Source organism: Candoia aspera, chromosome 7 (assembly GCF_035149785.1).
Source record: "Candoia aspera isolate rCanAsp1 chromosome 7, rCanAsp1.hap2, whole genome shotgun sequence".
Classification (NCBI taxonomy): Eukaryota; Metazoa; Chordata; class Lepidosauria; order Squamata; family Boidae; genus Candoia; species Candoia aspera.
In genome coordinates, this window is record NC_086159.1 from 47086409 (window position 1) to 47102942 (window position 16534).

Sequence of the window (16534 nt, forward strand, 5' to 3'; positions counted from 1 at the left end):
CAAATGGGGCATGATTAAGTGGACCAGTCTCAAATGGACCAGCCACTTAATCTCTCTAAATCCTCTTTAGAATAAAAGGGTCCAGAGATAAGTACAAAACAATATTTATAGGTTAGCTTGAGGGAAGGGTAGAAGTATAACCTACCATACACCCTCAACTTAACTTTAGGAAAACTATTGCTGCTTATTTTGTGTGGCTCGGGAGCAGAATAAGGAAAGCTCAGAGGCTTCGCTGGACTGTGGATGAAGTAACCAGCTCCCACGGTGCCAGTGCTATGTAGCCACATGCATCTGCCATCCCTTCCTTTCTTGTCCTGTCAGATTAAACAAAGAGGAAAGTTTCCTTTGGTGTAGATGTGTGTATGGGGAGAGGGAAGAGAATCCTTAACTTTTCTCTAGCTGATCCCCTCCACTAATTATGTATGCATATTGTTGTTGATAACAGGAATACTGACTCTCTTCTTTAAGTATCTTTCCATTATCGCGGAGACTGCTGTGGAAGAGGAAATACTTAGAAAGAAGAGAGTCTTAATAGCCTGACCTGCTTGAAGATGTTTTTCTCCACTGCAGTGCAGAGTACCTATTGCAATTAGCCACAGAGGTATTTAATTGCATTAAAAAGAAAAGAAAAGAAACCAGGGGACCCCTTTATTGTTTAGCAAGCAAACTGAACTGCTGGTTGCTTTCGGCCAGTTTTCAAGGCTTTTTATTCAGACTCAAATCATAGCATAGCAATAAGAGTTTCTGGATGTTTTTTTCACTCAGCACATATATGCAATGAATGAATGCATATGATGAAGAAAGAAGTGTTTGCAGGATGTGGGTAAATACATGATTGACACCATACATATACTGTACTTCCCAGTCATATTGACAAAATTACGTTGCAGGGAACATGTATGCAATTCGTGAATGTTGGTTATGTGATGGGAACTGTTGTTACCTGTTTCATCCTCAGTGCATACTAATCTTCCTGGATGCATGGTTTGAAAAGGTCTGGAGTTGCAATAAAATCTCACTATAAGTTACTTGCTAGAAAGAATATGTAGGATCACAATTCAAGTAATATCTATCACTTCTTTTCAATTGGTTCATATAGATTACTAGATATTTATGGAATATAGCTGTGGCTGCACCTCGCCAACCTTGGTTGATCTCAAGAAATGTACTTGTATGGGAAACTACCAGAAATTCCCCAGCTGAAGACAGGATCAGAATTAAAAAAAAACAAAACAAAAAAAAGGGAGGCATGTTGATGTCACCCAGAGTTGAATTGGACTTAAGAAAATATTTGCTTTACTTATTTCTGAAGAGAAATTTGAAGTGTGATTTTAAACAAAATGTTTCAGTATTCCCTGTCTACCTAAAACCAGAGACTTGGGTCATGGACATATTAAACCTTAGCATTTGAACTAAAGTACAATCCATAAAACAGAAGTAGGCAATCTAGTATCTTCCAGACATTTTGGATTATTTATTCCATCACACTATCCTCTGGTCATAATAATTTAGCATGGTGATTTAGCAGTTAGCTTATAAAAACAACTTTCTATTCAAACGATCATTAACTTAAGAGATACACTGCCACATTGCTGATAACAACAATTCCATTAGGCTCTACTATTTGCACTTCATTCCATATTGAATACAGCTTAATGGCGACTACTTATGTATATTTTTGATCCAATGGCTATTGCTTTCATAAAGATGAAATGAAAGTTCACAAGAAAGGCATTGTGAAGAATATGGGAGAGCTTTATTTGAATCATCCTTTTATGATAAAATAATGCAAAAGTGTATGGTGTCCAGATAATAAAAGCATACTCACAAAGAACACGTCATGTTTATGCAATATTCAGTATTAGCTGCTTTTCCAAAATATTATTGTCCGATAAGAGGTTGAACTAAAATGCAGCTAAATGGAATTTGGGTCTGATATAAAATGGGTTGCAAATTATGCAGCTCATCTGCAATTTACAGTGATGTACAGATATAATATATTTCAGGCTAACTTCACAGGACCTTATATATGGCCTGGTTAGCCATTAAAAAGAACCAGTATGGTATAGTGGTTAAGTGCTGGACCCACATTGAAGTCCACCCTTGACCATGGAAGCTCACTGGTTGACTCTGGGCTAATTAATTTCCCTTCACCCACTTAACTCACAGAGCTGTTGCAGGAGAAACAAAATGGAGGAGGGAATGGTCTCTATGCTACTGTGAGCTCCTGAGGAAAGACAGTTATAAATCTAGCAAATAGAATAGAGTAGCAGTACTAAGAATAAAACACCTATATTGTAACATGTAAATGTCAATGTTTATTTTTTACAAGGTTTATTATACTGCCTCCAGTTCAATTGATTTTCTTGGAGAGACAGTAGATACATATATTATCAGTCTCCCAGTATTCAGGCTATTTTTTTTTCCAAAACCATTGCAAAAATATCCCTTTAACTCTGTCCTCCACCAGAGATTGCACTTCTAATTATTCTCTTTTCCCTCAATTATCAAAATTTAATGGGAAAAAACAACAAAAAATAAAAGACTTCAAAAGACTGATAGCTTTTATTTTTTGTTATCAGTCTTGAAGTAGGCCAGATTAAGAAGCAGACACTGCAAGAATTCCAGGAATGCTACTTGATTGTTGTAGGGTATATTAACAGAATCTTGGAAGGCTGTCCAAAAGCTTTGCTGCCTTTGTTGTAAGAACAGCAAGATCATGGCTGGGCTGTTCTGATCTTTCTCATGCTTTCTACTTTCCTGGAGCTGAGCAACCATTTTATCTCTCCCACTTACTTTTCAAGTCCAGAACTAAATTCTTCTACAAATGTGTGTGTGTGTGTGTGAGAGAGAGAGAGAGAGAGAGTGAGAGAGAGAGAGAAAAGCAACGTGTTTTGAGAATGTCTTCTTTGAAGATACTCCTATTTTTGCCTGTTCTTTTCTGAGATTTGTTTTCCTACCTGCATACCTTAGGCAGACCTTGGTGATAAATTCTTGCCTGAGATCTTAATTCCTTGATGTTAAGTTTTGGATCCACTGAAGTCCCAGTTTGCCTGTATGGTATATAAAACTCAGTGCTTAAGTTCATGTACTCAGGAAACCATATTTAGAGAATCTTTATTTGCTACATGGGAACAAATACAAATCCATTTGCTGTGTGTGGGGGAACTTGGAGGCTCAAAAAAGTCAAGATGGTTCCATGCCAGTGTGATGGAACACCCATCCCTTTTCACCATAAGTTATGTAAAATTAAATGAATTGCTTAGGTGGCAGGAATAAAATTATTTTATTGAAGACATTTTGTTGCCTTCAATTGTCCAAGTCTATAACTTAAAACTATTTTCGAGAACCCCAGATTACATGTTGTTTGTTAGATAAAGTTTCCAAATGAGTTTTGGGAAGAGTTTTTCTAATTTCTAATTAAGTAGAAGATCCATTGTGAAGTTCTGTATCACTGACAACACAATAATAATAATTTTAATACATTTTAATAAGATTTCTATGTCAGAAAAGGTGTTATCAGATTCTTTCTGCCTTTTTTTTAACAACACTTGTGCTTGCAGCAGAACCATGACCAATTTTTAAAAAACTATGCATCTTTGACTTCAATATTTTTTTATTTTCAAAGCAGAAAATCTCTTCCAACCATTCTTCCAGCAGGCTCTGTGTCGCATCACGCGATTCTGAGTGGCTAACCTTAATATAAAAGAACAACAATAACACAGATAAATAATTATAAGAACCAATACAATGTCATGCCTCTGGAATCTGACTCAACCAAACAAAATATTATCATACAAACCATATTCACTGAACATTCTGGCCCAGGGCCTGAGAGAGTAACCAGGTATTTAAGGCTTTGCAGAACACCAATAGGTTAAGGATCATCCAGATATTTGGGAGAACATTGTTCCATATGGAGGACATCACAACAGGGATGGTACATATCTTGTGTCCCATTAGATGACAGTGCCTCATAGAAGGGTCCTGGAGAAGCAGCAACAAATGGATACACACAGTCTTGAGAATAATGTGGAGCTGTTCTGCAAAGGACTTTAGATGACTAGCATTTTGAATTGTGCCTGGAAACCTACTGGAAACCATTACAGCTCCCAAAGCAGTGGTGTTACATGACATATCTTGGTGCCATTGCATTCTTGACCAGTTAAGCTTCCAATTACTCTTTAAGGTCATCCCCATGTAGATTACTTACACCTCAGTAATACTACTTTCACAATTGTGTGGAAGATTGAAACTACATTCAGCAACATGTTTACAGCATCCTTTTTAATCAGAAAAGTTGTACTTGGACATACATTGTCAATTTCATATAATCTTCCAGATTGAACTTTTGAACTCTTGAAGAAATCTCATGTTGTCCAATAGATATCTGGGACCAATCCTTGTTCTAGAACAATTTAGTAATCAACTAAATCTACATCGTTTTCCACTAATCTGAAGTTCCACCTCCATCTTAGGTATTATTTCTCTCTTTGGAACTGAAGATACTTGACCCAACCTTCCTTTCTCCCATTCTGAAATCTTACATTGCATGTTTTAATAATCAGTTTCACAACTTTTATAGTTTCTTAAACATATTTACCGTCAGTTAAAGCAAAGACAGTAATTTTAATGATAGCTCAATTCTGCATGTTTTCCAGCTCATTAGGCAAATTGATTATTGTGTTTATTAAATCAGAGTTGTGAAATGGTGTAAACCCAAGCTATTACAAGTAGACTGCAAAAGACATTAAATTTATATTTACCTACCTAGTTCAGTGGCAGAACTTTTGCCCATCCTTCATTCCATGTTGTTATTGTGAAAGTGTTGTGTTCCTCAAGGTGGTTCAAGAAACAGCAAGAACCTAATTCTGCTCTTGCTACAAAAGCAGCCTTTATTGTCTCCCCACCAACTCAGTTTGCATAGCAGTACCTTGTGCAAATTTCTAGGGCTAGTGCCATCCTGGTCATAGGCCATGGTGAAGCCACTATATCCTCAAGCAAGTAATGGAAGCAACAATGGTAGTTCCAATGTGCTCCTTAAAAGCATGTATATACATTATTGCCTCAAGTGACAGAAGATGCTATTGTACCGTCAGTATTAAGACTCAGGTCCAGTCCAGTTGGCTTCTGGGCATAGAACAAGGAAGAAGACACCATATAGTCATTTGCCTTGGGTTTCCACATATTATGGGGTAATTCTGTCTTGTAGAAGGGATTCTTGAAAAGAAAGATCTTTCTTCTTCATTCTACTCCTATATCTTCTGGACAATTAATTAAAGATGGTGTTTTTTAAATTCTTAAGCTTATTTTATTTTGTCGTGGAAATTTAATCAGTGTTGAAGCAGCAGTCAGATATTTCTGTCCCTTCATAGAAGAAAACAAAATGTTTGATCTGTACTATATTTTGCCTCCTGATTGCTCTCTGAAAAGAGAACAAACCTTGCTGTGTATCTTTCTACACTGATCATTTTACTTTAATTAACATTTTATTTTTAGGTATCAATTGATTTCTGTTATAGTTAAGGAAACAATAAGCCCTATCACTGAAAGCTAATTGAACAACTAGAAGATCTTCAAATGAAATATTTAGTAATCTAGTGACTAATTTGGCAAAATGTCAAGGAGGGACTAGAGGCAGCCCTTAAAGTAAAGCTTGGCACTTGACATTACTCTACAAGTTACATTAGTAACTTTATGATAAAATTAAAATCCTGTACCATATATAAATCTAAAATATATGGTAAACCTTTGCAAAAATTAAAACTTGCTAAACTGTTAATCAGTCTTCCCCAGTTTGGTGCCCTTGAGATGTGTTGAACTTCCAGATGGGAATTCTGTAAGTGGTAGTCCAGCTCTCGCTCCCAAGACCAACAGTCTAGTGAAAGCTGCTCAGAATGATAACATCATAGCTTTTAAAGAACTCTGTTTTTTCCTAAAGCCCACGTGCCTTTCTTTCTTTCTTAGATGTTAGAAATTAGCAAATAAAGCTGACTTGGACATTAAATTATAGCAATATTGAGAAACTGGAATTAAGTGCAACTCTAGGACTAGAAAGCAGAGTTTCTAAATGTGCTATTTAGAGTGACTGTTTGAAATGTGTTAGAAGCCACTAGTAATTCAATATTGGATTCTTTGAACCACTGAAACACAAGGTGACTGATCACTTCATTGACAGTTTGCCCACCAACTCTCTGACAAGCCTGAGTGAGAAAGGCCAGTTTATATGTATAACAGATTGTTGACATTTTTTAGGTTTATGAAGCAGATAATTCTGGCCATCTATATTATGCATCTAAAAGAAAATGCTGTGCCTATATTTTCTTTTCATATTTTCTCCAGTATGGTCTTGTGGCAACTGTGGTCAAACTATTATTCCTGATTTTGATACTATTAGAATATTTTTTTTCCTGAAAGCATTCTCTACTTTTGTTAACACTTACCTTGAAATGTTGACACTGATATAATTTTAAAATCATCCTCAGCTCTTCATACATAGTAACTTTTCAACAGAATTTAAGGGAAGGTGTTATGAATTATTTTTGCTTTGGTATTTCATTCGCTTCATAAAGCTCTAATATTTAGCCTTTTATTCTATTCTTAATATCCACAGCAGTTTGCATTTTTATCGCAAGAAATTCCCTTTAAATGTGTACTTTGATTAAGATACCATACTAAAGCTCCAGTGTAAAATGTGGTGTTACCACCATGGCTTAACGTATTTTTATGAATATTAGCACTAGCAATGAACAAGCACTTGAATACATATTCTGAAATTTACTGGCTGTAAAATTAGGTAGCTGACAATGAGAAATGAAGAGGAAAAAATGTCTGGCATTGTCTTCATTAACATTATTATATAGAAGCAACTTACTGCTTAATGCTGGCCTCCGGTTTACATACCACAAAACCTTGAGGATCCCAGGCCAAGTTTCCCAATGTTCCTAAGGGCTAATTTAAAAATCCTGGCTCAGTGAGAAGCCAGCATGCATGGTAGATTGCAGGATTAATCCGTGTTGGTTGCCCCATTTCTGTGACAGAATTAGTGAATGGAGTCTTTATTAGGCACAAGTTCATTGACAGCCCAGTCCCAGGAAAGTTTACTCAGAAATAAAATACTCCCTGATAAATAGATGTAAGATATATAATATTAAGAAAATATCCTGGAAGCATACCTATAAATATAACATGATTCCATAAATTAGAGGGAGCTTGTTTGAAAACAGTTTTATAAAGGCTAGAATGTTGGTATATGATATATAAAAAGTGGCTGTGGATATTTGGCCTGCCCAGATTTCAGGATATTCCATCTTTGACCTTGGATGGCGTGGCACTTCCCTATTCATGAGTAGTACACAATTTGGGGATCTTTAGGGACTCACAGTTCCTGCTTGATGAGAGAGGACAACTGTGGCTAGAACACCTTTGCACAGCTTCATCTGGTACACCAGATTGTACAGCCCCTCAGTTACTCATGCCCAGGTCACCTCACAGTTTGACTACTGCAATGTGCTCTACATGGGGTTGCCCTTGAAGACCTTCTGGAAACTTCAACTGGTCCAGAATGCAGCAGCATAGGCAATGATGGGCATGCCTCAGTATGCCTATGTAACACCTCTGCTTCACAAGCTGCATCGGTTGCCAGTTTGCTTCTGGGCACCATTCAAGGTGCTGGTCACTACCTATAAAGCCCTACATGGCAGAGGGCCTGATTACTTGAGGGACTGCCTGTCTCCCACAGTATCTGTCCAGCCGATCCAATGTGGCAGCTTTGGCATTCTCCAGGTTTTGTCGATTAAACAATGCCATCTGTTGGGACCCAAAAAACTTTCTCTATAGCAGCACCTGCCCTCTGGAATGAGGTTCCCCCTGAGATTTGAATGTCCTTCCTACTGGAGTTTTGAAGGGCCCTGAAGATCTGGTTCTTTGCCCAGAACTTTGGTGAGGGTGATAGAAGCTCCACTTAGATTGTGTGGTGTTTCTTTTTGTTTTTTAAATTCCCATCCAGTTTTGTGATTTTTGCCACCTTTACTCTTTATTTTTGTTTATTTTTGTCGTTTTCTTGTTTTTAACATTTTAAACAATTTATAAATTGCCCAGAGTCACTGGGAATCGGATGGCATATAAATGTAATAAATTATTATTTTCTTATTATTATATATAAAAAGGCTTCAAAAACAGCAACTGCATCTATATATTTAAGTAGAAAAATAATAGTTTGGGGCTGTTGTTCGTTTTCTGTCTGCCAAAAATTTTTTGCCCACCAGCAAGTTTTGTACACCAATTTATTATGTCCACTTATTTCATCTGTCTTGCAGTCTCTTTCCCACCAAATGGGTTACGGTTATTGATCAATAGTTGATAGTTACCTCTGTAAATTTATGCACCCACACCATAATCACAACAAGGCTATTGCACCAATCAATTACATCCTTGGCAGGCAAACATTTTTTTGGACATGGGATTTTAAAATTAGTGGCAGGCAAAAATGGAACATGAGCCTCGTTTTCTTCTCAGATCATAATATAATCAGGGTTAGGGTTTGGACTACAGATAGGTTCCCGTGTCTTACAGACCTTGCATGATTTATCAAATGGAAATATTGATTATAAATACTGTACTTTATATTAAATAAACAGCCTTCAGCAATCTCTCTATATGTGGCGTGTGACACATTCAACCGTATTGCTTTTTCGATGATTGAAGGGATTTATGGAGCTGCTAAACGAAATGTACTATCTAAAAAGTTTGAGGGAATTTTTTTAAAGAAAAGCTTAAGCCACAGAACCAGTGTCACACAGGCCTATTGTATCTTAGGGAAGGACAGGTAGGCTTTACAAGGATAGCTGTTGTATACTTGGTCTTCGAAAGAAGCTACTTTTTAAAACCATGCTCTATTTTTTCTTCAGATTGTATAAATCTTTCACCTTTTAGTTTTATTAGTCTATTTCTTCGAATAAAATGGAACACACAGTAGTGTGCTCCTGGGTGCTACAGTTGAAGTTAAAAGCTAATGTAAAAAATACACACAATAAGCACACATGCGTGTGTGCGCGCGCACACACACACACACACACACTGCCTCTGAGGGCTTCAGACTACTGAAAGCTTTCAGGAAATAATGCAGAATTATGGAAGACACTCGGTCTATATTGTTAAATATGCATGAAGGCAGAAACTACTGGTGATAACATAGCTAAATATAATATTGCAGGGCCACAAGCAGTTGGAGGTTTTTGAAAAAGATGCAGCTCAGTTAATGTATTTACATAGTCATTTTATTTCCACTGTAGACAAAGATGTAGACATCTGCAAAATACTGTCTGTGTGCTTACATGTGGTGGTCTCAATAAAAATTATTTCATTCCTTAGTTCCTGGGCATTTAACATGCATATTTATTTTCTGTTTCTAATGCTGGAAGCTAAATCAAAGAAGTGAAAACTCTCCACCCTTGAAAAGAATGGACAGCATAGCAAGCTGTCCTAAAGAGTGACATATTTTGTGCTGTTGTGATTGCCCTTCCTGCAGTGTTCTGTCAGTGATATGATCAAAATAAGGATGGTTTCTCAGAAGGATATGCGCTGGATGCCATAATTTCCCCAGCACAGAATTAGGCTAGCCTAAGAATTCAAGACAATGGGAAGAGGAGAGAAAGGGAAGAAAATGAGTGTTGCGTATTTGCTAGAACTGAAGATATATATAGATTAGCAGGGCTTATTAAGTGACAGTTGCACTACCACTAATCCCACCAATGGAATTCCATTACTCATCTGCTTTGATAAGGAAAGGGACAAGATTGACACATACAGGTAGTCTTCACCTACAGACTGCTTTGTTTAATGACTGTCTGAAGTTATGAACAGTATAAAAAAACCGGCTTTGTGACCTGTTCTCACATTTACAACTGTCACAGCATCCCCCGGTCATGTGATTGCCATTTGTGTGCTTCACAACCAGCTTTCAACAAGCAAAGTTAATGGAGAACACAGAAGTAAAATTGCAAGTCATGATCACGTGATGTCTCAATTAACAGCCACAGTGACTTGCTTAATGACCAAATGGGAAGTGATGTTGCAAGTCCATTGTGGTCATGTGATTTTCTGCTTAGTGACTGCTTAGCGACGAAGGTGCCAGTCCAAATTGCGGTTGCTTTCCGAGGACTATTAGTAGTATGTGTCAGGGCATTGTCTAAGTCAAACTAACCAACCCATTTTATGACTTACCAGAATGTGTGATCCCAGTCATAATTTAGTGGTATAGGAGAATTTCAAAGTTTAGGGTTTGTTTAGTACATTAATATAGTATTACTAATAAAATGTTATACTTTATCTTTATCTCACACTGCAGTAGGGAAAAGATTCTCCCTGAGGCAAAATTCTAGGTGCATCATGTGATCACTGAACATAGGTCACTACGAAAACAATGTAATTGTTTCAGATCATTGAACTGTGCCAGCTGATTAGAAAGACAGGTAACAGATCCCAGGCTTGTTTTTTTCTGGCACAGGAGTGTGAAGAAGGTCATTCCATCGTTACGATAATCAGTAGTCAGATGCAGATTGTTCATACTATGTGAGTTACTGATGTGTTCATTTGGTAAGAAGGCTCATTCTCGGATGACCTTAAGGGGCTAGCTTCTGCAGGTGAAGGACCATTTGCCCACCTCATCTAAAGGGTGGCCTTTGGCAGTAGTAGTCATAACTTATTCATGACTTTATGTATTCTCCCATTCTTATATAATTTTGTATGAAGATTGCTTGGAGCTCTTGGCATCTCCTGGCTGAGGGCCCAGTTGCAGATATCTAATCATTTTGGCTCCTTATAAGTAGACAGACCTTTTCCACAAGAGTGGGGAGGAAAAGTGGCAGATGGGTACTGGCTCTATAGTAATTAAGCTGATTTCCATAATGGTTTTCCTACTTTGAAGTGATTTCTGAAAGAATTCTAAATCTTCAAGGAGTAAAGGAAAAAATGAAATTTCCAAGATTCGGTAATTTTTTAAATAAACATTTTCCTGTTGTTGCTGTTCTTATTATTTGTAGCATCTTGTTAAAACATCCGAGATAACCTTATTCTCTGAGATTCTTACCCATTTTTCTTAAAGCATGTAAATATGCAGATAGTGGAAACTAATGGATCTTCTGTGTAAATATTTTATAGTATATTAGAAGCTGTTGAGAATCAGATTAAAATTAACTCTTCTATTAACTTTCAAGATTTTTTTCTCTCTTCTGTTGTGGAACAACAATATAATATATTGAGGACTTCAGCTGAAAAGTATGCCCAACCTTGAAACTGAAATTGTCAATGTTTTCTGTGTTTCAGATGACAGTCCGTATACTAAATCTGCAAACCAGGCAAAGCCACCCGATGGAGCACTGGCTATAAGAAGACAGAGTATTCCAGGTATACAGCTATTCTCATTATAAAATTATGCTTAGAATACTATTGGGAAGAAAATAATGAATTCATTAGGGACGTGAATTCTTGTATCCTCATGAAAAATAAGATTAGATCATGCCTCTGATTAGCTAATGTTGCTTTCCTTTATCTGGTGCTCTCCAAATATAAGAAGATTTCAATTCCTAAAATTTCTAGTCTGCGTGGCTGTCAAGAAGCTACTGTTCCAACTCATTTGAAGGGCAACAATTGATATAATGTATGCATTATTTTTAGATGAGCTTCAGATCAGCAAGCAGTGATGAAGAAAATACACATGATTAGAATTAATGGACTGGAGTAAATCTATTATAATTAAATCTCTGCTTTCAGGGGCAGATTTCCAATTCAGCAAATTTTCATTCTTTTGTTTTAAATTAAAAATCTGTAAAAAAAAAAAAAAAAAAAAAGCACCTGTTACCAGATCAGTCTGTTGGGTGAATGGGGGTTGAAATTTCTCCCAGGGTTTAGTAATACCTGCCTTGATAAAGAATCACATGATTCTTGTCAAATATATAAACAGATTCAAAGCCATCTAACACAATTTCTGCTTTTACCTCTAACCAATCCTATTTTAGAGAGCCAGTTTGGTGTAGTGGTTAAAGGCATCAGGCTAGAACCAGGAGACTGTGAGTTCTAGTCCCACTTTAGGCACAAAGCCAGCTGGGTGACCTTGGGCCAGTCACTCTCTCTCAGCCCTAGGAAGGAGGCAATGCAAACCACGTCTGAAAATCTTGCCAAGAAAACTGCAGGGACTTGTCCAGGCAGTTGCCAGGAGTCAACACTGACTTGAAGGCACACACGTGCATACACACACACACACAGACACACCTCAAGATATATTGCACAAAGTATACAGCCAGTCGAATAAGGAGTAAATGCAGCGAACGTGTTGTTCCATTCTTACAGCAGCTTCAGTGGCCGTCGACTGATGGCTGAGTACAATTCAGAGTGCTTTGCTATGATCACGAGAGGGCTTTCGTGGTCAGTGCTCCCATATTCTGGAAATCCCTGCCCAGAGAAGTCTGGTTAGCCCTTGGTTGCCAGTTTTAACATCTTCAGATTTTCAGATACCAAAGAGGGTGTGTCCAGGGGAAGCCGCCAAGACAATTACTGTTAACTTCAGTTTATTAATCAGGCCCTAACGCTTGCAGAGTCAGAGAGATCCTACCCTGTTGGTCATGGTGAGCCTGGGTGGTGGCAAGGGAGGGATTCCATGGAAACGGCTCACAAAGGGATTGCTTTTGCTGGGCATGTTTTATAGCCCTTAAACCTCTCACTTCCCCCCACCTTCTGAGTTGCTTAATTAAGCAAGGGAAGGTTACATATGAATGAGAATTAAGTGTCTAGTGGGCCTTGGGCACCTGCTATGACAAAAGAGAGAAATAATTACCTAATTAGGTTAGAGTGGGAAATTTCTTACCTCACAGCTGGCAAGAGTAAACAGGAAGGGCTAGCTTGTCAAAGCAGCCTCTCCTCTTGTGTTTATTTTAAAATGTGGGGCAATCACAGGGCACTCTGCTGTCTTTTCCCCAAAGAGGCAGTGGCTTTTTTTACTTAGGATCGGCTTTTGCCATTTGGACTGATTTATTGAAAAGTAAGGTTTTAATTTGATGTTTAAAGATGTTTTCTCATTAAATGAGTTAATTAGTGATAAGGTTGTAATTATATTTTGGGTACCAAATTTCATAGTTAGCTACTTTGAATCTCATTCTTTTTATGGAAAACTGGCCTTTAAATCAAATACTGTGTATATTTTAAATCAAATATGTAAATGTCAGGTGATCTCTTCAGAAGATAGGAAGGAGAACATTAGGGGACTTAAAATAATCAAGGTCATAGGAAGATTTACATATGAAGAATAATTAATACATTGGATAATTTTAGTTAGTTAAAATCCAATAAAAATAGATTTAAGATTGTGAAAAACTAGTAAAAAAGATATGATAAAGCTTCACATGATTCAGTTGTATTGGGCTCAAACATGTATATCTTTTCATTTCACAAGAAAACCACAAGCTTATGAATGTTATAGAGCAACAAAAATCAATGGAAATAATAGAACCTGAGGGCACCGTCAAATGAAATCGATGGACATGAGAAGGGCATGTAATTTAATTGTGGACTTCATTGACTGAGATTGTTTTCAACTTGAATAGAATTTGTTAGAATAATTTTATCTAACTGTCAGTGAATATTATAAAACATATATACAGGAGACTTCTCATTATTCAAGCTGCAGGTCTGAACTAAATTGGGAGCTGATGCTGGAATTTTTTTCCAGTCGTAACTATTTTGCCTAGCATAATTATGTCAACTTATTTGAAAACTGAATCTTACAGCTTTGTATGATATGTGATAATAATAGAAATATCCTATTATTTCTAATGATGAAAATGTAAAATGTTATCCCACCTATAATGAACATGTATTATTAGGGTTTTTTCATTTTTATTTTTAAAATATTGTATGAGTGTATCACTTTTGCAAATCTGTTTTCTGAGAAAGACTACTGTGGTGACTTCTTCAGGTAATGCATAGCAGATATGCTTCTTTCCTATCACCACTGTGTGAAGATTTATGTTGAAACTTGAATATATCTTGAGGTGTGTCTGTGTGTGTGTGTGTATGCACGTGTGTGCCTTCAAGTCAGTGTTGACTTCTGGCAACTGCCTGGACAAGTCCCTGCAGTCTTTTTGGCAAGGTTTTTCAGAAGTAGTTTGCCTTTGCCTCCTTCCTAGGGCTGAGAAAGAGTGACTGGCCCAAGGTCACCCAGCTGGTTTCATGCCTAAGGCAGGACTAGAACTCATGGTCTCCTAGTTTCTAGCCTGGTACCTTAAACACTGCACCCAACTGGCCTTCTGAATATAAAGTACCTTGTAATCCTTCATTATTTGTAGAACAAGGAAAAGGTTGAGCTGCAGCAAGCATAGCAAAACATTTTTGGATAATTTAAAGCGGCATGACCTGATAGGCCTAATAAAAAGAAATTTTTAATAGTTCTGAGCTGGACCTAGACAAATAACATGTGAATTAGCACTTAGGGTTTCACAGTTTAGATGTTAAAAACTATGATTTTTATTAAGTTTGCAGCAGCAAAAATAAGATATGGCTCCTTGGCTATGACAATTGTAGTTGCAGGTGAGCAAATTACAGGCTGCATGATTTTATTCTGGTTTGACTTGTACTCCAAAACCCACCAAGCCAAATATGAAATAAAATAGTAGGTAGGGCCAAATTTAAACTGGTTGTTCAGGGGATAGAGCTGATTACTTAGCATAATCTGTTAATTATCTCTGGAAAAACCCTTTTAATAGCTTTGTAATTCTTCCAGAATACTATGTTATTTGGCAGATTAAAAATATAATGAAATACAATAAATATTAAGTACAAATGCAGTTTAAATGATTTTATATATATATATATATATTAGAAAATCTAACCCAAAAACTCCCATAAAGCTGCATAAACACTCTTCAGCAGCATTTGTGAGGAACATAAAGGAAGAAAAATAACCTATTAGGGCATGTGAGATATAATTGTTTCTAACATGGAAGTTTACCTTACTGTCGACTGTCCGAAAACTGAAATACTTTCCAGAGATTAACTATCAAATCTTTGAGCTTCCTGATCTTGCTTTAAATTATTTCTTGATTCTTACCACAAGAAGATTGTTGTTTTCATGCTATTATCATATTATTTGACACATCAGATATTTGGAGATGATCAGGTTGGGAAAAGCTGTTGTATAGTTGAAACATTTGTAGAGGTAATTCCTTCTTATTAATTGTCTCATTTATTTTAATGACAAAAATAATTCTGCCTCAAAATAGACCACAGATCACAAAGCCAATATGTTAGACATAATAGTCAGTGGAAGAGTAATTAATACACAATAACATTAAATGGCAAATAGCATGAAATAGCATTAAATGGCAAATTAATGCTGCATAATAGCATTAAATGGCAATAGCATTAAATAGCAAATTTGGTCTACTATGTCAACTCATTGTATTCCTGTTCAGTTACTAGTTGGGTACAAGTTTGATTTTTTAAGATATTAGAATATAATTTAGGCAAATGTTTAAGATTATTCTATATCTCATCTCATATGTCTCAATAGACCAGAGAAAACTGCTGAGTGCATAAATAACCCCAGGATTTATCTTTGGAAAATAGCATAAAGTATTTATCCTGGCAGTTTGATAATACTATTGAAATTTGATTTCTTTAATTACATAGAGAGACCTTCATTGGAATTTGTTATGTAAGTGTATTGTTTCTTTAGATGCTGAAATAATTGGCTCAAAAATTGCTCTAAATAACATGCCTGCTGGCTGCTTTAAGAGCCATATCCACTTCACAAGACCCACTCTGTGCAATTTAGGTGCACTCCAGATATATTGTTAAGGCAGAATCTTTTTAATCTACCTTTTCTGCCCAAGGCTATATCCAGTACTGGAACTGCACTTACTTTTGCTCTGCCTAGTCTCTTTATATGCAACTCCATCCGCTCCCATTCCTATTTTTGGTGGGAAGAGGTGGTAAAATGGTCACTCATGCCCTGGTCATCTCCCACATAGACTACTGCAATGCACTGTCCATGGGCTACCCTTGAAGAGTAACAGGAAGCTACAGCTGGTGCAAAATGCAGCCGTGTGAGCATTCTTAGGAGGCCCTAGAAGGGCACATATAACACCATTGCTGCGTGAGCTGCATTGGGTGCCGGTTTGCTTCTAGGTCAATTCAAGGTGTTGGTTATCACCTTTAAAGCCCTACATGGCATGGGTCCAGGTTACCTGAGGAACCACCTCAACCCCGCTACATCAATCCATCCCACCCGATCAGGCAGAGAAAACATGTTATGGACCCTGTCCATGAGGGATTGCTGATTGGCAGGGTCCAGGAGGAGGGCCTTCTCTGCCATGGCACCCAACCTTTGGAACAAGCTACCCCCAGAGTAAGAGAGGCCCCCACTCCCCAGCCTTTCGGAAGGGAGTAAAGACATGGTTATGCCACCTGGCCTGGGATGGGAGGAGTGACAGCTATCCATGGGGGTAGTTGGCCCCGTGAGGATGCCAGGATAAGGTCTTAT

At 37.3% G+C, this 16534-nt stretch overlaps 1 protein-coding gene across 4 annotated transcripts in view; it reads left to right on the plus strand.

Moving 5' to 3' along the window:
• The window catches only part of GRIP1 (glutamate receptor interacting protein 1), a 287775-nt gene that overhangs the window by 179199 nt on the left and 92042 nt on the right, over positions 1-16534 (plus strand). For all 4 annotated transcript variants that reach the window (XM_063309219.1, XM_063309220.1, XM_063309216.1 and 1 more), the window contains exon 2: positions 11326-11406. In XM_063309219.1, the coding sequence (XP_063165289.1) occupies positions 11326-11406 (81 nt within the window). The remainder of the gene's footprint in view (positions 1-11325; positions 11407-16534) is intronic.